Source organism: Calidris pugnax, unplaced genomic scaffold (genome assembly GCF_001431845.1).
Source record: "Calidris pugnax isolate Ruff unplaced genomic scaffold, ASM143184v1 scaffold32, whole genome shotgun sequence".
Classification (NCBI taxonomy): domain Eukaryota; kingdom Metazoa; phylum Chordata; class Aves; order Charadriiformes; family Scolopacidae; genus Calidris; species Calidris pugnax.
In genome coordinates, this window is record NW_015090783.1 from 2,414,895 (window position 1) to 2,435,309 (window position 20,415).

A 20,415-nucleotide genomic window follows, 5' to 3' on the forward strand; every position below is an offset into this window, starting at 1 on the left:
GGGAAGGGGGAGGCGGGCGGGGTGGTTGCCGTGGGGAAGGTGCAGGCTTCGTTCCGGTGGTGTGATGTGAAGACTCCCAAGAGGGCCCCTCTTCTTTCCCCGGCTCTGACCTGCAGACAGACGGCTATCTCTGGATCGCCTTTGCCAGAGAGAAAGGTTGGGCCATGGGAAGTCGGTGTGGAGCCCCAGCCTCTCCGAGACGCGAGGGAGGGCTGTTTTGGGGTGACTATATCCTACATCTTTCACAGAGCAGTTTGAATTTAGGTTTTTTTGGCAGTAGGATCCCATGGGAGAGCCCTTTTCCAACCTGAAGACACACAGCCTTTAGTCTGAGTGTATGTGCATAGCTCATAATTACACCCACCTCATTGACAGATGGATAGAAAGAGACATCTTAGTTGTTCCGTAGGCTTATTTTTTTCAACACCACAGGCTTTTGCTTTGTAAAACGTGTCTGTTCCTGGAGGAGCAGCTAACCTTGGAGGAAACTACGTGTCTGACTGACATAAAATTGGGCCGGGTAATAATTAACCTTGTTTCTGCGTTGCCTCATCGTAATTACATGATCTTCGTGTGCTGACTTTAAAATTTCTTCCTGTGTTCTTCAGAAGTATAGGTTGCAAAATGAAAGCTGGCAGGATTTAAATTAACAGCTAATTAGTAAATATGGCAGGTAGGAGGAGACAAATCTGTAAGAATCACTACATGGGTGTTATGTTTAACATTTTGATGCCATTCCAGGTATTTGACACACCACTTATTCCAGAAATAATGTGCTAGTGGGTCTGATTTAAAGGCTGAATAAGTAGTCAGAGACATTGCACACTCATAATATGGGGATGTACGTAAAAAGTTTATTTCAAAAATTAATATTTCAAACAGATTCTGTGGCAATCCGTCACAAAAATTTGCTTGCAGAAGAATTTGTTTGTTAATTTGAAGTTGTTAAGCAGTATTTTAAAACTCCAGACATAAGATTAGGAACGGTATTTCCAGTAGATTTAGTTATTTTGTGATTTCAGTAAAACTAATAAAAGGCATTGATAATTCTGCTTTAATAAAACCAACCTTGCTGTTTGAAGACTTTCTAGGTTTTCAATCATCTTAGCTAAAAATCACTTTGTAGAAAGAGAGCACGTAGAATACATGCAAAATTGTCCCCATGTAGTCACAGAAAGAGCTGTGTTTTTGGGGGGGGATGATTGCTATTTTAAATACTTAATAAGCATTTTGTCCTTCTCCTTCAGCTTAACCCAAATGTAAGTGTATTTCAGAGAAAATTTGTGAATGAAGTAAAGAAGTGTGAAGAAATGGAAAGAATACTTGGTGAGCTTTGTTTTCATGTCTGCCCCTTCTTGTCCGTGGCATTGTTGAAGTTTAAATTGCTAGAGTGGAACTACAGTGGAGATTTCAGCTACAGATTTTTTAATCTTCCCAGTCTTGTATGATCTGAACACTGTGGTCTTACAGAATATGAAAAAATACATATATGTAGGCTTTATGTGGATTTTTGGAGCTGGAGATGACTTGACTGTAGTACTTAATTGTGTCAGAACATACAAATATGTTTCTTAATTTGTCTTGACATGCTGCATCAGTTTTGGGTGTATCACAGAGTCATTTAGGTTGGAAGGGACCTCTTGAGATCACCTAGTCACCCTTCAGCTAGAGCAGGTTGTCCAGCTGTGTGTCTGGTGGGATTTTGAATTGTGGAGACTCCACAGCCTTTCTGGGCAACCTCTTCCAGTGTTTTACCACTGATCTCTGTTTTTTCATTTTGTGAGCTCTAAAATTTACTTTGACTGCAACATGTATGTGCTAAATATAGGTTGTTTTTTTTTTTTTAAGCCCCGAGTTGAGGGAGAGTTGCTAATGTGTTGCTGATAAATAGTTGAGATCATTTCAGTATTGGCTTTTTAAAACTCTGCAAGGAAAATGGAAGCTTTACCCTGAATATTTCCTTGACTGTAAAATAAACCCTGGTTTTCATCTTACATAACTCAATCTTGTTGAACTTCCAAGCACCCTCAAAAATATCTCAAGTTATTAATAATTGTATTCACATGGTGGTTAATGAATAGAGAAGGATATGCAGAGCGTTACAGCCAAGATGCAGATTTCTTCACTGTATCCCGAGGAAAAGTCACTGTTAAAGGATTCTTTTTATTGGAATCTCGTCAGAGGCATGTGCTGGTCATGCCAAACCATCCCCAGTAGCTATTTTGGCAGCCTTCCTGCCCAGTGTGAGTTGTATTTGTTGTCAAGGTTGCTTAAGCCACCTTGTTTGAATGCTTTTTATTCCAAACGCCGATCGATGTGCAGAACTTCAGTTCTTGGCAGATGGCACGATTAGCAGAAAGTGGTATCTTGCAGCAGCAGAGAGATACTATGAAATGTTAAAAGCTGCTTAAAAAGTACTTGTGGTTGGAAAATTTCAGTCAGAGGACTCTGAAGATGGCTGACTTCTGCAAACTGCCAAGACAGAAATGTTCTGTGTATTTATTCCTAGCACTCCATAAGCCACTCTTTTTTGAAGACGTGTGTGTGGTGTTGCTAAAATAGATGAATAAAATAGCTTGGGCCTGATACTGCATTGTGATCAGCACCATCAGTAACAGCTGAAGGTCAACTCTGCAGCATTCTAGGAAGCATAAGGAAATGCCATTTCCTTTCCGTTATATTCTGTTTTTCTTCTCACTCCAGGGTATTTAGTTCAAGAAATTAAAAAGGCGGATATTCCACTCCCTGAAGGTGATGTTGCTCCTCCTGCCCCCTTGCTGAAACACACGTTAGAAATCCAGGTAACTTTTCCACACAACAGATGCCAAAAGTGTAGCTCTGGATCTTGGAACTTTAATTCAAACTTAATTACTTGCTATCTTACGACCTATGACTTTAAATTATAGGGGTGTGGCAGGGAGGGCAGAAGCGTTTGCTTTCGGTTTTGTCCATTTTTTTTTTTTTTTCTTTCTACCAGTGTTACTTCAAAGACTGCCAGTGAGGGTTTGATATTAATACGGAATTTCTGTGAAAGGTCAAAGCTAACCCGTGGGGTTTGCAGTCACCTGTTTTATTTTGATGGGTTGGCATATTAAACTGCTCCGGGCAAATTGCTGTCTTTGACTTACCTAAGGTTCTTTTTGTGCATCCAGAATTTCCAGGGTATGTGGGAGTTTCATATGCCCAAGGCTCTGCAGAATCCAGTGCTGGTTGCAGAGCAAAACATGGTGCTATTTTCTCTAAATGCTTTTTCTGGTATTGCATTAGAAGTAGAAGCTTGTACAACGCAGATACAATTTTGAATGACATTCTGTTTTGCTGTAATTCTATTTAACAGAACAGATAAGTGTCTTGCACCCTGTACTGTCTGAAGTTTGAATTCCAAATCTGTGTTACTTTGCTCAGCCACAGATTAGGGTCAGAACAGCAGACTTAACAGATGCCCGTGGAGGATCAAGTGTACTCAATACAAAGCAATCTTTGGCAGGCTGAGGGATAAAACCTATGGAGCTTAAGTTAATTAAAAAATTGGGAAAGTCCTGTCATTGCAGCAAATTAACATGTGCTTAAAATTCATCCTCCCCTGATTTCCAAAGCAGTATAACTGATTCTATGTCATTTTTTCCTCCATGTCTTAGGAACAGTTGCAGAAGCTGGAGACAGAATTGAGGGAAGTGACTAAAAACAAAGAAAAGTTGAGGAAAAACCTGCTTGAACTGACAGAATACACGTGCATGTTAGAGGTCACGCAAAGATTTGTCAGGAGAACAAATGAGGTACTGATTTATGTTGTTTGACGGGGAGTATGTAGCATTTTGATTGCATACTCTTAGTAGTTGTAGTGAAGCGCATGACTTGCTGTTGGGCTTTACAGCCCTGTAGGTTGTTTGTGATTATTCGTGCTCAATGCCTAGAGAACCTGGCTGGCAGCCTTTTGTGCTGTATCTTCATATCCATAGCAAAACACAGCCCTGAACTTAGAGGAGCTTTGCGATTTCTCTGTTGATTTGTTTGGATGTTACTACTGATGCCGGCTGAAAATGACGGAGGATTTGTGTTATTTTGATGCATAAACTGTGCTAAGAAACTTACCGTATGATCTTTGCAACAGTGTCTGTAATTGCTAAGAGCAGTGCACTTGAGATCCCGAGATTGTTCTGTTGTCTGAACTGAACACAGCAAAGTTTTTATATGTTTTTTAAAGTTTTTTTCACTATGAGGGTGGTGAGGCACTGGCCCAGGTTGCCCAGAGGAGCTGTGGCTGCCCCATCCCTGGAGGGGTTCAAGGCCAAGCAGAATGGGACTTTGAGCAACCTGGTCTGGTGGTGGGAGGTGTCCCTGCCCAGGGCAGGAGGTTGGAACTCAATGATCTTTACGGTCCCTCCCAACTCTAACCATTCTGTGATTCTATATTTTTAATGAAACAATTTATGTAATTAGCTTTTCCTTTTTAAAGTAATAAATTAATTATGGCTTCAAGTTGCGCCAGGGTATGTTCAGATTGGATATTAGGAAAATTTTTTACACTGAAAGGGTTATTAAGCATTGGAATGGGCTGCCCAGGGAAGTGGTTGAGACACCATCCCTGGAGGTATTTAAAAGACGGGTAGATGTACTGCTTAGAGACGTGGTTTAGTGATGGTTTTTATCAAAGTTAGATTGATGGTTGGAGTAGATGATCTTAAAGATACCTTCCAACCTAGACAATTCTATGATTCTATGGATGAAAATATTTTTTTTTTTCTGAAAGCTTTAAATGATTTTTCTTTTATTTGCTAGTATGAAAACCGTTTACATGCAAATTATGAAGAATTTGCATCTGTGGAAAATGAGCAATTAATGGATTACAACTGTATGCACAGACTGGGCGCCAAGCTGGGGTAGGTGTGGTTCAGTCCACTGATGGCAGGTTGTCACTTTGTGCCGTTTCAAAACTGCTCCATGAGCTGCTGTAAATAATGGGCTGTTTTCTTAAAAGCTGGAATGTAGCATGAGTAGTGATTTCGGATGAGCCAAATGGTTTTAGACAGGGTGGGAATCTGGCCCAAATGTACCTTTCTAACAAAATTGGATTATTTGAAGAGATAAGTAGGACAGCAACAAAAAAACTGTCACAGAACTTCCATCAAACCAAATATATGTGTTAAGAAAAATCTTTAAATGCTCTAAATCGCTACTTTCTTCTACTGTTCAAATTTTTTTTTTAAGATAAACACATAATTTTTTAATCAGTTGGCAGTGTCAGTTGTAAATGTGACATTATTATTGCCTTTAAAATGATACAAGGATACTGGTCTCTGCAACACCATTATGAGAGGGGTATCTTACCAAGTGAAAATTAAGAACCTTATTTTCATGGAAGGGAACTATATAAAATATTATTCCAGGCCTACAATCTATTTGTTTTCCAAACAGAAATTGACTCTCTTTTGTATACCAGTTCCTTCCTGTTTAGGGTGATGCATCCTTCTCTAGAGATGGCAGATATTAAATTATTGTGACTGTGATCCTTAGTGATGATGTACTCTGAGTTTTTAATTTTTCTTGTGGATTTTAGCTTATTTTTCAAATTCTTCTTTTTCCATAGATTCATATCTGGGTTAGTTCACGTAGCAAAAGTTGAAGCATTTGAAAAAATGCTGTGGAGAGTCTGTAAAGGTTTACATATTCTTACATATGCAGAGCTGGATGAGAGTCTGGAAGATCCAGATACAGTGAGTAAATATTGTAACTATTGGTTTATTGTATTCTGTACTTTTTCTTGAGACTTGGAAGAATTACTGCTCAGGTCTGCAGTGACTGTAAATGATTTCCCAGTGCCCTTGGAGGGAAAACTATTTAAAAGTATTAGAACTTCTAAGACCTCAACATTAGAGGTCTTGATGCCACTGTAACTATAGGCATAGCAATTAATTTATCATGGTTCTGCTTGATGAGTGCAGAACTTTATTGTGCTATAGTAGTGACTTTATGATTGGCTACCTTGATGAAAATACGTGGCATTAATGGCTGCTTGGATATTTATTAACTAGGTCTGTACAATGCATTACCTCTTAAAAGTAAATTTATTTGTTCATTCAGTCCTTAAGGAAAAAAATGTCTGGAATACAGTTGGTCTTCTATGGGTGCTTTTTCTGAACTTACAAAATTCATTTTTTGTAAATCAGCAATTGTGGCTGCCTACTCTGTCACTTTTAAATTTTGCTTCAATTCTAATTTGTAACATTTTTAATTTTTTAAGAAATTTTTGTTACTAGTAATTCTGAGATGGTAAAATATACTATCTCTTTTATTTTCCCTGAAGAAAAAAATCTGTTTTTCCTCTAATTTACCGAAAAAAAGAGAGAGATTGGCACACTTGAATTTTATATTTTAATCTTCACTAAAATAGTGGACTAACACAACTTTTTCTAATGATTCAAATGTGTTATTTTGCTCTATATTTTTGTCACAGTGGATTTGTTGGTCAAAAATAAACTCAGCTTTTTTTTTTTTTAGGGTGAAACCACGAAATGGTTTGTTTTTTTAGTGTCCTATTGGGGTGAACAAACTCACTAAAATAGTGGAAGGTTAATGGCACTAACACAACTTTTTCTAATGATTCAAATGTGTTATTTTGCTCTATATTTTTGTCACAGTGGATTTGTTGGTCAAAAATAAACTCAGCTTTTTTTTTTTTTAGGGTGAAACCACGAAATGGTTTGTTTTTTTAGTGTCCTATTGGGGTGAACAAATTGGCCAGAAAGTTAAGAAGATTTGTGACTGGTAAGAAGTAAAATTAATATAGATAAAATTTCTTTATACCTGAGTTATTTTCTTGCCGGTTTTCCCCCTGCTCCCCTTCCTTGCAAGTGTTGATTTTTAGGCAAATTTTTTGAAGTTAAATTTGTTCCTCCTCCTGCCATTGCATTGAACTTTATTGTTATGCAACATACAAATAAATGTATGAGTCATTTTATCTGCAGTCCTTGTTAATTACAGGCAAAATACTGACTCTCTCAGTTGAATCTCTTCCATGGTTATTAGATGGTGTGCTGCAGATTTGACTAGGCCATGGGATTGGGTGATTTGTTTTATTTTAGTTTGGTTATTTAACACAAACTTCTATTTTTCTGTAGCTATCACTGTCACGTCTATCCCTATCCGAATACCCTGGAGGAGCGCAGGACAGTTGTTGAAGGACTAAACCTTCGTATTCAGGATCTTCACCTTGTGAGTAAATAACAGTATTCCCTTTGCTGTAGTTATTGCACCAAATTGTTTGACGAATAACAGCATTAAATACACAAATATGTTTCTAAAATACATACAGCTTTGGATCCGAACATGACTGTATATCGCATCCCTGGTCTTGTGTTGCATGTACCTATTAAACTTTGGGGCACTTGACATTGGTTTCTTTTTTAAGCAGTGGTTGGTGTGGCCTCCTACAAAAGTGATCCTGCAGTGGAGAAGTAGCAGGTGCTCTCACTGTGGTTAACAGAACCGTTGGCACATTTTCATCTTTTTTATTTTTTTTCTTGGTCAAGGTGCTGCATAAAACTGAGGATTACTTACGCCAAGTCTTGTGTAAAGCATCTGAATCCATCTATACGTGGGTTATCCAAGTGAAGAAGATGAAAGCCATTTATCATGTACTCAACCTGTGCAGTTTTGATGTCACAAATAAATGTTTAATCGCTGAGGTTTGGTGTCCGGTGGCTGATCTGCAGAATTTGCGCCATGCCTTGGAGGAAGGTTCAGTAAGTCACCTGAATGCTCACTGATGTTAAAACTTTTGTCTTGAACGAAGTATACAGATAAGGGAAGAAAACAGTTGTTTATAATAGCCTAAAAGTAGGCACAGGCATGTCTGGGTCTCTATGAACTCATGTAACACAATTTTATTATTAGGCTTTATTTAGTGCTGTGTTGATTTTTTGAGGGTTTTCTTTTTGTTTTTATTTTCTTGAATAAGAACTCGTCTGTTGGACCCAACTCTGACTTGGCTTGCAATGCTACTTGAAGTCAAGTAGAAGGTGCTAATTCCCTCATGTTAGTTGTGTTGAGTGCAGCTCCATCTTTTTGTTTTACAAGAAGGAATTTTTACTATTAAATTTTTGGTATATAATATTGACTGACGTTTCTCATTTGGTATTTCGTATAAAGTAAGAATGAGAATACTGTACATAATTAGTGTTTTTAGAGGAACAGATTAATTTATTTCTTTTTAAGAAGGCACGGATGGATAAATGTTAAACTTGGCTTAATTTCAGGATGTTTCAGGATCAGTGAAACTGCTGATAGAGAAAATGTTTTCATTTAGTTTAGATTAAATATCGTTTGAGTTTTTATATAAATGTATCTTCTTTCTGCCTGCAATTAGAGGAAGAGTGGAGCTACAGTTTCTTCATTCATGAATACCATCCCAACAACACAACCTCCTCCAACTTTGATACGTACCAATAAATTCACCTCAGGGTTCCAAAACATCGTTGATGCTTATGGAGTTGGAAACTATGGAGAAGTTAATCCAGGTTGGTCCTTCTGAAATCTGAGCTGTGAGCTGTGCTACCATTACTGCTTGCCTTCTTATGTGTTTAAATACCTTGCTGAATTGGACACTTGTAAAGGAAAAATGATGACAGCCATACTGCTTATTAATAGCTGTTTTAAAATTTCAGTAGCACAAGGAAAGTACAAATGGTGCTCCAAGCAGTAAGATGGGATTTGATTTTGCTGAGTTATTTTAGCAATTATATTACACTGGTAATAGCTGTATAATATTTCTTTATATGCTTTACCTTGGATAAGGTATTTAGGGGGAAAAAAACCCCACTTTGGTAATGGCTATTGATCTTATTGAAGCGTAGAGCTCATCCTTGAACAAATCCAGTTTGTTGTATAGCCCAGTTAGTTTAACGTCCTTTTGCAGCTGAACTGTCTATGTCTGTCTGTGTATAGGAGAATGTGTGTTATAGTACAGAGCCAAAATAGCCACAGAGGAAGAAGAGTTTGCTTGGTTTAATTTACTGGTCTCATACTACTCAAAATTGTTAGCTAATGCTCAACTGTGGAGTTGTCGTTACTAAGGGATAGACATAAATAAGCTTTAAACTGAGTTAAATTTACAGTGTGGGAGAAAGGTCTATTAATAGTGGGTGAACTGTCTTTCAAACTTAAAGCTGAAAATTGTTTGAGAGGTTAAAGTAGTTGGATTGCTTAGGTATCCACATCATCTATTGTGCTGTGTGCCTGAAATCTGTTCTGTTGTCGTTTCAGCTCTCTATAACATCATCACTTTTCCCTTCTTGTTTGCGGTTATGTTTGGAGACTTTGGGCATGGGCTACTAGTGGTCATATTTGCACTCCTGGCAATACTGTATGAAAAACACCCTAGATTACAAAGATCACAAGATGAGGTAAAAGGAATTACAAATAATTTACTCCCCATCCAGAAAGATAACTTCAGTTGAATAGTTACTATATTTCTGAAAAGTGCTATTTATTGCGCATGTATTAGACAGGTTTTTTTTTTTCTTCTTTGTTTTGGGATTTTTTGTGTTTAAGGGTTACCCTGTGGCTCAAGATTAATATGCTAATCTTAACAAATGGATTCACTCGCTATTTTTGAAAGAGCAGAAATAACCAAGATGGAATGAGAGACTGACAAAAATTAGTTGATGATGTTGGGCTTGTCTTTCCTTCTGCCAGGGCTCGTTAGTCATGTGTGTGTTTTACAGAATGTGGTTACAGTGACTAATATGAGGAGAAAATTATTTTTCTAATTCCATCTTCTGTTTTTGTTTCTGAAAATGACTTGTAGTTTGAAATTCATTAAACTTTAACTCATTTTTTAATGATACGGGGCTGGAATGCAGGGAACCCGTGCATCTCTCATTAGAATTATGTTTAATTAAGAATGGCTGCAAATTACTAACTTCTTGAAAACTAGTCCCAGGAAGGAAACGTGGTTTAAAAGGACTATTCGTTAGTGTAAAAATGCCAATGAGAAAAGTCTCTGTTTGTGTCATGGGAGCTTGTATGGGGACTTCAAATCTCTGCATTCAGTTTAAACTACAAACGTCTTTCAGAATATAATTCTTGCTGCTAGTTCTATTTTCTAATGCATATAAACCTTTGCATATAAATCACCTGACATAAAGCTATGAATGTGGGGGATGAACTGTACCCATTTGGTGAGTACCATTTGTAAATCACATATTTACATGTTTAAAGCAAAATGCTCTGTTATGTCTTGGTTGGCCATAGGTTTCGTCATATTCCTTAATGACTATTCACAAGAATTTTTAGCTTTTAGATGTCTTAGTATGGCCAAAAATCTGTTTCTCTTAGAAATGTGTAGGTAATGATTGTTCATGTAGCAAATTATGTTCTCTTTTGTCTTTTTTTCTAATACTTACAGATAATGAAAATGTTATTTGAAGGCCGATATGTTATTTTATTAATGGGTCTGTTTTCTGTATACACTGGATTGATCTATAATGACTGCTTTTCAAAGTCCTTCAATATATTTGGTTCTGGATGGAATGTTTCAGCAATGTTTGAGCAGAAGGTTTGGCGGTGAGTAGCGTGCCTCTGTTTGCTATACCATTAAAACAAAATGTAATTCCTGCAACAGTTTAAGCCTTTTCGTCATTCATTTGAACTGTCCTTTCATTGGAGGAGTAAGTAAGTGTAGTGAAATTAGCAAAATCAGAGAATAGTTTGTGTTGGAAGGGACCCTTAAATGTCATCTAGTCTAACCCCGCTGCCACGGGGACGGTCCCTCTGGATGGTATCCCGTCTCTCAGGTGTGTCAACTGCACCATTCAGCTTCCACAAACTTGTTGAGGGTGCACTTGATCCCACTGTCCCTGTCACTGATGAAGCTACTGAACAGTACTGGTCCCAGTATGGACCCCTGAGGGACAGCACTTGTCACCAATCTCCATCTGGACATTAAAGTGTTGACCAGTACCCTCTGGATGCAACCATCCCACCAATTCCTCATCCACTGAACAGTCCACTCATCAAGTCTGTATCTCTGCAGTTTAGAGAGAAGGATGTTGTGGGGGATCTTGTCAAAGGCCTTACAGAAGTCCAGGTAGACAACATCCTTTGTTCTCTGATGTAGTCATTCTATCATAGAAGGCCACTAGGTTGTTCAGGCAGTTGTTAAATCTAATTGTATGGCAGTAAGTGCTAGTGTGCTAAGGGCAAAGAGATACAACTACTCTTAAAATAAAAAAGGCAGTAATAGTTATTTAAAAACAAAAAAATCAAATTGCTTATTATCTTAAATCCACAGAGAACACAATTTCATACAAAACTACTATTAGAATTTTATTATATTTAACTCAGTCAATCTATCAAGTTAATCTCGTATTTATCGGTGCTGCTTTACTGGACTGACATGTCCTCAAACACCTGGAATGTCTCCTAGAATATTATCTTTTGGTACAGATGACAATCAGTCTTCTCCTGGAACAAATTCTGTTGCTGTACCCTAACACTATATGTTAACTGAGAGCCTTTAGTCATTAAAAACTGCAGCTGGCATAGTATCTTTTTATTGGTGGTAAGAGCTTCCACCTAATTACATGAAGTGACATTTCTAGGGTTTATTCCATCCCTAAACCTTCTTGGATATGTTTTGCATCTTTTTTTGTGGTCTCTCAAAAGTGTTCTTATGAATGGCTGGAGTTTCAGTAGTATTGTAAAATCCTAACAGAAGGCACTAAGACTTGTATTCTTTTTATTCATTAAAAGCACACTGCCTCCTTTGTTGTGGTTTGTCTTTATGCTGATGGTTTTAATTTGCCTCCAATTACTGTATTTTCCAGGAGAGGTTTCTGAATATGTATATCAGGCTTTGAGGGAAATAGAAAACACAGGGCTAGTTCTGGAGAAATTTGTCCTAGGTCATGTCTCTGGAATGAATAGCCAAGCAGCATTAGCATCTACTGTAAAAAAAATTAACAAATAATGAAATAAATTAATTACCTAACAGTCATTAGTCTTTGCACAGCTTTTCTTGATAGTTAAAAAAAGAAAAAAAGTAGGTTATGTGAATTGTCAAACCTACTTCTTCACAAAGTGGGGTAACCTCATTGTTTTGAGGTGTCATGACCCTTTGATATTTAAGTGTTCAGAGCTTGCATCCTGTTTTTGAGGCAAAATGAGAAGTGGCTTGAAATAGTAGAGTCAAAACCACTGACTTTGGTTAAAGTGTGCGCAGGTTGTGAATACTGTGTTAATTAAAACTATATGAAGTTAGAGTGGAAACTCATCCAAATTCAGAAAGGGAAAAGAGATATTTATTATTCTTTGGGCATTTGTTAGTGAATTTTATATATAAAAGCAAATTGTGAGCTTTTAAAATGAAACTTTCCATTCTAGGGGAATGAGGAATAAAATCCAGAAACTTTTCTTTCACAGACAGTTCATGTGAATTAAGCCCAGATTATGAGTTTCTAGAGATTTTTTTTTTCTGTTGTTTTTATTAGTCAGGCCCTTTGTGCTTAGAAATCCTTGTATTCTTTTAAAATCTGGCAGTGGGTTAGCGATAGTCATAGGAAGGAGAGCAGGAGCAGTGTCCTGCAGAACTGAAAGTATATGTTGTCACTATGTTTAAACAATGACAGATCTGAGTGTGTTTTTCTTTCTCTGCAGTCTTGATGATCTGAAGTCAAACCAATTTTTAACACTGGATCCAAATGTTACTGGTGTATACAATGGAGCTTATCCCTTTGGAATTGATCCGGTTAGTTTTATTCTTTTAAATTACCCATTGGTGATGATCAGCCATTTGTAAATTAGAATTTGGTATGTGTTAGTGTTGTGGTTTAACCCCAGCAGGCCAGTAGAACCACGCAGCTGCTCGCTCACACCCCCCACCCCCTAGTTTGGATGGGGAGAGAATCAGAAAAGTCAAAGTGGGAAAAAAACCTCGTGAGTTGAGATACAGAGAGTTTTAATAGGTAGAGGAAAGCAGGGTTGTGTCATGTGTAATGGTTACTTTGGAAGACAAACCCCATCACTCTGAAAGTCTCCCACTTCCTTCTCCCAGCTTTACATCCTAACCATAGCACTACACCAGCTGCTAGTAAAAAACTTAACTCTACCCCAACTGAAACCATGACAGTTAAGAAAATAAATCTTTTTATAGAAAAAAACCCCACGTTTCTGCTTGCATTCTCCATTCAAAAAGACCTTTAAAAAGCCAAAGAAAGATTTAACTGTTTTCACAAAACTCAAATTTCAGTTGTGATCCCCGTTTAAGGTAGAATTCTGGTCTCCAATAGAGAAATGATGTTGTTTTGTTCTTTCTGTTACGCTGTTCTTTAACGCTGGGTTTGTCTTCTCTTCTTCAGATATGGAACTTGGCAAGCAACCGTCTCAGTTTTTTAAATTCTTTTAAAATGAAAATGTCTGTGATTTTTGGCGTGACTCACATGATGTTTGGAGTTGTATTGGGGGTATTTAACCACTTGTAAGTACAAGAAGTTAAGATAATATACATATAGTTAAGATAATATTATAGTTTTTGTCAAGTCTTGAATTATAAGTTAATCTGGTAAGAGAAACTGAAACAATTTTTTAACTACAGGATAATAATAACTGTGAAAACTGTTCTTAAAAAAAGGCAGTAAGGGAAGATGGGTCAGTGTTATGCCAAAAATTCTGCAGACATTGATTAATACAAGATTTTATTTCACTTGTTGCTAAATAGAGATACGTGTCTCTTGCGGTCTTGGTTTCCACTGGCAAAACTGGTTAAAATTTCCCTGAATATGAAGAAATTGGTTCTGGAATGTAATTTCAGTCTTGCCGTTTAGAAGTGCTGATTATTGTTATGTTTTATTGAAATTATGTTTGGGCCATGTATTTATGTTGATTTTTCTTTGTAAAACATATTTTTCATTTTTTCCCCCCATTTTTATCTTGCAGGCATTTCAAGAAGAAGTATAATATTTATTTGGTTTTTCTTCCTGAACTTTTATTCATGATGTGCATCTTTGGCTACCTTGTGTTTCTGATCTTCTTTAAATGGCTAGCATACTCTGCAGAGGACTCTACATCTGCTCCTAGTATTATGATCCAGTTTATTAACATGTTCCTCTTTTTTGGAGGTGATACCGAGGTCTTCTACACCGGACAGGTCAGTAGTGTTCTTACAAGCTCCTGAAGATCCTGTTGTTCCCTATGCAGGTAACACCAGTCATGAAATGCTGATGGCTGAGTGTCCCTCTAGGATAGGGAATGTATCAGACTAAGGGGAAATTGAATAAACGTTATGATTAAATAATATATTTACTCTTTAACTGGTTGTACGATTTTACGTAGTGACTTGTGAAAATACCTGATTCTAGAACAAAATCTCCCAGGTTAAAGTTAAAGCTAAACAACAGTCTCATGCTTGTAATTTTGATGCTTTTGTATGTGCTGTAAATAATCTTACAAAACCGAATTATCAGTAATGCCTAATCTAGAACCCAGTCATGACCATGCTGGATGTCTGTAACCCAGTTTAAGGGCCTGATTAAGTGAAATGTGTACGTTCAATTTGAAGTACACCCCCACTGAGATCTGTAGCGCTTCTCTTATGCTTAAACAGGCCTTTAGAGAAAAATGGGAAAGCTTTTCCTGCTTTGGATTTTGTGATCTAATCTAATTTTCTTTCTTACCCTCCCTAACAGGTTACTCTACAGAGGTTTTTACTTAGCATTGCTTTTCTTTCTGTTCCTGTAATGCTTTTTGGTAAACCACTTTATTTATATTGGTTGCACAGTGGAGGCCGAGGCATTAGGATGTACAGGGTGAGTACTGAGACACTTACACATTTCTTCAGTATAGAAGAATTCAGCTGCTGTTGTGTTGCATAGATAGTAATGTCCTTACTAGCACTTACTTTTTTTTTTCTTACTATTTCTACTCCACTTGGAAAGTTTTTGACTGTAGCACACAATAGTGCTTTGTTTCTCTAGGTCTCTTTTTGCCTTTGCTTGTGACTACTTTAAATAATTTTTTTTAAATGACACCATCAGTCCTCTTAACAGAGACACGACGCGTTTCTGTTTTGCAGAGTGGCTACAAGCTAATTCGAAAAGAAAGTGAAGAAGAACTTTCTCTGCTGAGATCTCATGATGTGGAAGAAGGAACCAGTCATTTGGACAGTGGGCACAGAGAAGGGGATGCAGAGGAGGTAATGTTTTTACTTAAGTTCTAGTTTGTATGTCCTTAAAAGCAAATTAGAAGTGGAAAATCAAGAAGACTAACCTGCACACTGAGTTCCTGGAAATTTTCAAGAAAATTGGTTGAGCCTTTACAAAGATCTTGATGCCTGAATCCAATGTACTTATTTTTATTTGTTGCTATTTTATCTTTATTTCTTGGTATATTCAAATTGCTACATAAACCACGATCTCTCTGAAGTGGAGAACAGGAAGAGTGCTTTATTTGCATCTAAGACTATAGTTTTTCTTAAATGGAAGAATGGGATAAAAAGCTTGGGTTTTGTATGGTTTTATGGATTCTTAAAATTAAGGCAAGAGGACAACCCGCCCAGCTTCCTGTTAATTAATCTTGGCTTTTCATCCAGACAAAAGTCTTTTCATGCCTGCCTCATCTTGTGATGAGGATTATTGCTAATGGGGGTTAGGAGACATGAGCTGTGTTCATAGTCCTCAGCTATTGCTGCCAAATCTTTAAAGGTCTTGACTGATTCTACTGATTTCATGTGAATTGAAAGACAAAAGATTGCTTCAGTTTCCCAATATGCAGACTATGTATAGTACTTGCTTCACTTGCTTCTTATGGATAGAAAATGCAAGAATTGTTTGCTTAAATGTGTCATAATTCCATGCAAAGTAAATGTTGAAACTTGTAGTAATATTAGTCTTGGAACTCTTTGTTAGCAACAGGTATGTAGATTTAGAGTTTACAGTATGAACATAGTTTTAGCAACAGGTAGATTTAGAGTTTACAGTATGAACATAGTTAATCACTAGCATTACTAATAATTAATCTTGGGTTTAAAGATGGTAAAAATTGACATTGTAAACTTACGACATCAATGGAATAGGAATTAGAACCATGACTGGTTTTACTACTTAGAGTTTTCAAGTATTAAATCATATTCCTTGTGGAAAACATAAATTGCTTTGACTTCTGTCTATCAACAAAGTAACTGAGGAAACTAACTGGAAAACCATAGCATCTGTTGTTTATTTTTTTAATGTTGTCTCTCTAATAAGAATCTTAAGCACAGCAGATTTTTTATTTTTTTTTTACTTGATATGAAATCAACATATTGCCCTTTTATGGAATTTTTCTTCTAACTATATTAAGGTTTGCAGATGAATGTTTTTGTTCTTTCCTAATGTATTTTTATATTTTAGCTTAACTTTGCAGATGTCTTTATGAATCAAGCAATTCATACCATTGAATACTGTTTAGGATGTATTTCTAATACGGCCTCCTATCTGAGACTCTGGGCATTAAGTCTTGCTCATGCACGTAAGTGTGGGGGGATATTGGTTATTTTTTTTCATGTCTGGATTTTTTTTTTTTATGCTGGTTAGAGGGGTGCTGGCCTTTTGAAGTGATACTGCTATGAAATCATCTTGCTAATGGTGTCATGGTGTAAAATGTTGCCATCATTAGATATTATTTTGAAGCTGAGATTGTCTTCAAGTGTTTTGGGGGAGGGAAGGGGGCAAGTAACTGGGGCAGGGGGTTGCCATGTTCAGCAGATCCCGTAGTACTGTTTAAACTGGAATACAGGTCAGTCAGAGCAGCTCACTGGGTGAATGTGTGCAGTATCAACAGTAACTATGAAAACTTTTCTTTAATAGAGTTATCAGAAGTTCTGTGGCAAATGGTGATGAGAGTGGGTCTTCGTGTGGATACAACATACGGTGTCTTACTGCTAGTCCCTGTTCTAGCCTTTTTTGCTGTGCTAACGGTTTTTATTCTTTTGGTCATGGAGGGGCTTTCTGCTTTTCTCCATGCTATACGACTTCACTGGTAAGTTCATTTTTTCTTTACACCACTTTAATGTATACTGGCTTGTTTAAGAAGAATTTTTGTGTCAGAATATTAGGTCCCTTAATAAAAAGAAAAGTGTAAAATTCTATAACCTATGCTACTTCAATAGATTTATTTATCATATTAAATAAATGGCTTTATTTGATCATATTTTTTATCATATTTAATATGATTTATTTAATCATATTAAATAAATGGCTTGTCAGTTGAATATGATTATGTGTATGGAATTTTTCAGTAAATTCAAATATTATATTGGCTTCTGATGCCTATTAACCTCTGCCACATTCAGAGTTTATTTTGGTGCAAACTATGAATATGTTTGATTTATAGTATTCTGGTGTTTTCATACTATAGAATATTAGTAATGTGGGTAAGTATTTTTAATTTAAGTCTGATTACATCACTGAATCACTTCAGAACTAATTTATATTAGTGAGAAGACTTTTGCTAGAGCGGGGTTGCTAGCCTTCAAGTATTTTAATCCTTTCTTGATATCATGAGCTCTGCATGTTGAAGCGGATTCAGAGAATGTTTACTTTGAAACCTGATGAAATTTACAGTGTAAGAAAAGGCAGACATATAGTATAAAAAACACGAGGCAGAGTTGTGTGCATTACAGAGTATTGTCCTCATGATACTGTATATTTGCAAAACAATTATCTGCAACTAACTCAAAAACAAATGAGAGTAAGAAGTGAGAAATGAGCCATTAGAGCTCAATGTCGGTGTGTTTGGGTGTCTGAGAAACATTCCCCTGGGTCTGTGACAGGAAAGTTAAATGTGTGCACAGAAAGTGAAAGTAACAGGATTAGGGTTGGTTTTGTTCAGCCTCTTGCGTTTCACAGTTCTATCCCTTGACAACCGGTCACTTTGGATTAATTTACAGATTCTGTTTTGTTTTTGTTTTTCTTCTGTCTCGTTTCAGGGTGGAATTTCAGAACAAATTCTACTCTGGTGGAGGATACAAGTTTACGCCTTTCTCTTTTAAGCACATTTCTTTACATTTTAATAAAGATGATACGGCATAGTTTGGTTGCTGTCAGAGGAAATATTTGGAATTGTCTGCAAATAATCATGTGATTGGATCTCACCTATGAATGGTTTCTTGTAGGACAAAGTGTTCTTCACTGATTGCCTTATAATGCAGCCAAATAATTCTGTAACATATACCTCCCATAGAAATACATAGCAGATCTGGAGCATCTTGTAAAGTATATAGATATAAAATGTACATTTTTCTTGATAAACTAATGTTGTAAATTAATTTTATTCTTAAAAAAAAAAGTTGTTACTGCTTGTCCTAAAACCAGTGTAGGCGTGTTTTTTTTGTTGAGGCTGTTTATTTTCTTGAATGATTACTTTTAAGTATCTTATTAAATATTCGTTACTATTTGCATACTTAAGCTACCATCTCTTCCACCTTGGGAACAATCCAGCAATGCAACAAGAAGCCATGTGTGTTTTCAGTATCTCTTCCAAAAGGATTATGAAATGTAAATTTTTACATGCACCGAAAGTGTTAATTATTCTGAATTCTGCTCAGTTATTTCTTTAACCTTTCAGAAGCCACAGTGGTATTTAATATGATGGAAGAAGGCAGGATTAGAGGTGGAAAGGGGAAGTTTTAACCCGCTTATTTCCCTGGGGTGTTTTCTGATCCCTTCTGGAACACTGCTGTGTGCAGCCCTTCACGGGCCCTGACCCTGGTGGGTGAAAGCCTTGGAAAAAGCCTTGTCCTGCCTGGGTGAGGACACAAATAAATGCAAACCAAACTCCCTGCTATAAGTTTTTATCCCAGGTTCCATTTTTACAGGATGGTCTCTTCCAGTAATTTTTGCATGGGGAATGAATGATTGGCCTCCAGCTGTGTTTAAGTTCTGCTGTAAGGACACATGCACCATGTTACTTACCTGATGTTGAACCAAAGTTTACACCAAATAGGCAGAAAGGAGGTCGTTTTGTATTATTTTTTGTATCGGTGTGAAAAGGGGGATATCACCACGATGTTTTAACACCTGTGCCATATGAACTGCCTAAGTTAAATTTTGCTCTCGTTTAATACAAATGACTAATAAAAAAAAAACCTCGTTTGTGCAGTTCAGAGCGGGCCCTTATGTTTGTACTTGCCCTTTCCCTCCCCCTGGCAGCACTGAGGCGGGTGGGTCTGCACCCCTCCGGCCGGGCCGCCCTTCCCGCTCCCCGCGCTCCCCCCGGCCTGAGGTAACGGAACGCCCCTGAGGGGGAGGGCGGGAAGCGCGAGGCGGGCGTTGGGCGCGAGGCGGTCCCCTCAGGAGGGCGTTGGGCGGGCGGTGGCCATCGCTCCGCCCCGGGCCGTTGCCGTGGCCACCGGGAGGCGTCTGTCGGGCCCCGGGGGTCGCCGCCATGATCCTGGACGATGTGCGGGTACAGTGGCTGCGGGACCGAGCGCTCGCCGCCCTGGGACTGACCGATCCGGCGCCTTTCGAGGAGCTGCTGAACCGCGGCGACGGCGAGGAGGGACGGGCTGTGCTGCGCTTTTTTGACCGTGGCACAGAGGAGGGGGACGATGAGGGGGAGGCGGGCGCGACGCTGCTGCTGGTGCGGGCCGAGTGGCGCCGCCAGGACGGCGAGGAGGCAGCGGGTGAGGCCCCGGCCCGCACAGCCCTCCCCTGGGCACTGCCTGACTGCAAGCCCCTTCACTCCGTCCTTCCCTCTCTAACTCCCTGTTTCCCCCTCCCTCAAGCCCCCCAGTTTGTCCCACCTCTATTACCTTACCGTTTTCCCTGCCTTTCTATCCCTAGGGCAGTGTCCAATCCTCCCTTTTATCCCACCCATTTCTAGGCCCTTTCTTCTCTCTGGTTGTGCCTCGGTGGGGTTTGTGCCATCCCCACTGCAGAGTGGTTCCATCGTGCTTTCCTGCCATTTTGTGTGTGTGCAGGCACAGCTGACACAGAAGAGTTTGCAGAGGAGCCACCAGAGGAAGGCGCAGATGACCACTTTCCTGAGCAGTTGACTGAAACAGCCTCCTCTGTGGCGTTGGAAGGAAGTAGGTGGTTTGAGTGGCCAAAGTGTAATTGTTGCAGGCTGTACTGCTGTGGGGGCTAAACGTGACTAGCTAAGATGGCTCTCGTGAGCAGATCCAGCTGTATAATCAACAGCTTCTTTTCCCATGAAAGATGATCTGATTTTTGTGGATGGTGTCCTGGGCAGTGTGGCTAAGTAACATTTTCTGAGGACCTTCTGCCGCAGGTTGTTTGCTTGAGAGAAACCTATCTAGAGAAAGGCTGACTGGGATGAACAAAATCAACCCACAAGGACACTGGATGCAGTGGATGGAAGCATCCAGTCTTTGTCTAAGACATCTTTTACTGGCCTTGTAATTTCAGATTGTTAGAGATTAAT

The 20,415-nt window shown here is 38.3% G+C and overlaps 2 protein-coding genes and 1 long non-coding RNA gene across 3 annotated transcripts in view; all 3 read left to right on the forward strand.

Annotated features, from left to right (window-relative positions):
* The first annotated feature begins 335 nt into the window (after positions 1–335).
* Positions 336–18,340, forward strand: ATP6V0A2 (ATPase, H+ transporting, lysosomal V0 subunit a2). Its single transcript, XM_014965005.1, has 19 exons — positions 336–1,326; positions 2,704–2,801; positions 3,639–3,776; positions 4,780–4,880; positions 5,588–5,714; positions 6,683–6,765; positions 7,119–7,212; positions 7,530–7,742; positions 8,366–8,516; positions 9,262–9,401; positions 10,406–10,563; positions 12,655–12,745; positions 13,356–13,474; positions 13,933–14,143; positions 14,682–14,801; positions 15,068–15,187; positions 16,383–16,500; positions 16,839–17,010; positions 17,960–18,340. Exons 1-19 carry the CDS (start codon positions 1,311–1,313, stop codon positions 18,060–18,062), a joined length of 2,373 nt encoding a protein of 790 aa, XP_014820491.1. The 5' UTR covers positions 336–1,310; the 3' UTR covers positions 18,063–18,340.
* On the forward strand, positions 15,211–16,025 carry LOC106901929. Its single transcript, XR_001414402.1, has 2 exons — positions 15,211–15,905; positions 15,952–16,025. It is a non-coding gene; the product is annotated as an uncharacterized LOC106901929 (long non-coding RNA).
* Positions 18,341–19,416: 1,076 nt separating the features above from the next.
* DNAH10 (dynein, axonemal, heavy chain 10) overlaps positions 19,417–20,415 on the forward strand; it is a 57,103-nt gene continuing 56,104 nt past the window's right edge. The window contains 2 exon segments of the mRNA XM_014961013.1: positions 19,417–19,654; positions 19,952–20,059. Of these exon segments, the coding sequence (XP_014816499.1) occupies positions 19,417–19,654; positions 19,952–20,059 (346 nt within the window).

What these genes read in the sequence shown, in the direction of transcription:
- ATP6V0A2 (XM_014965005.1), top strand. An exon ending in AACACACGTTAGAAATCCAG is followed by an intron (nt 2,802 to 3,638) that starts GTAACTTTTCCA and finishes TCCATGTCTTAG; the next exon opens with GAACAGTTGCAGAAGCTGGA. An exon ending in TACAAAGATCACAAGATGAG is followed by an intron (nt 9,402 to 10,405) that starts GTAAAAGGAATT and finishes TAATACTTACAG; the next exon opens with ATAATGAAAATGTTATTTGA.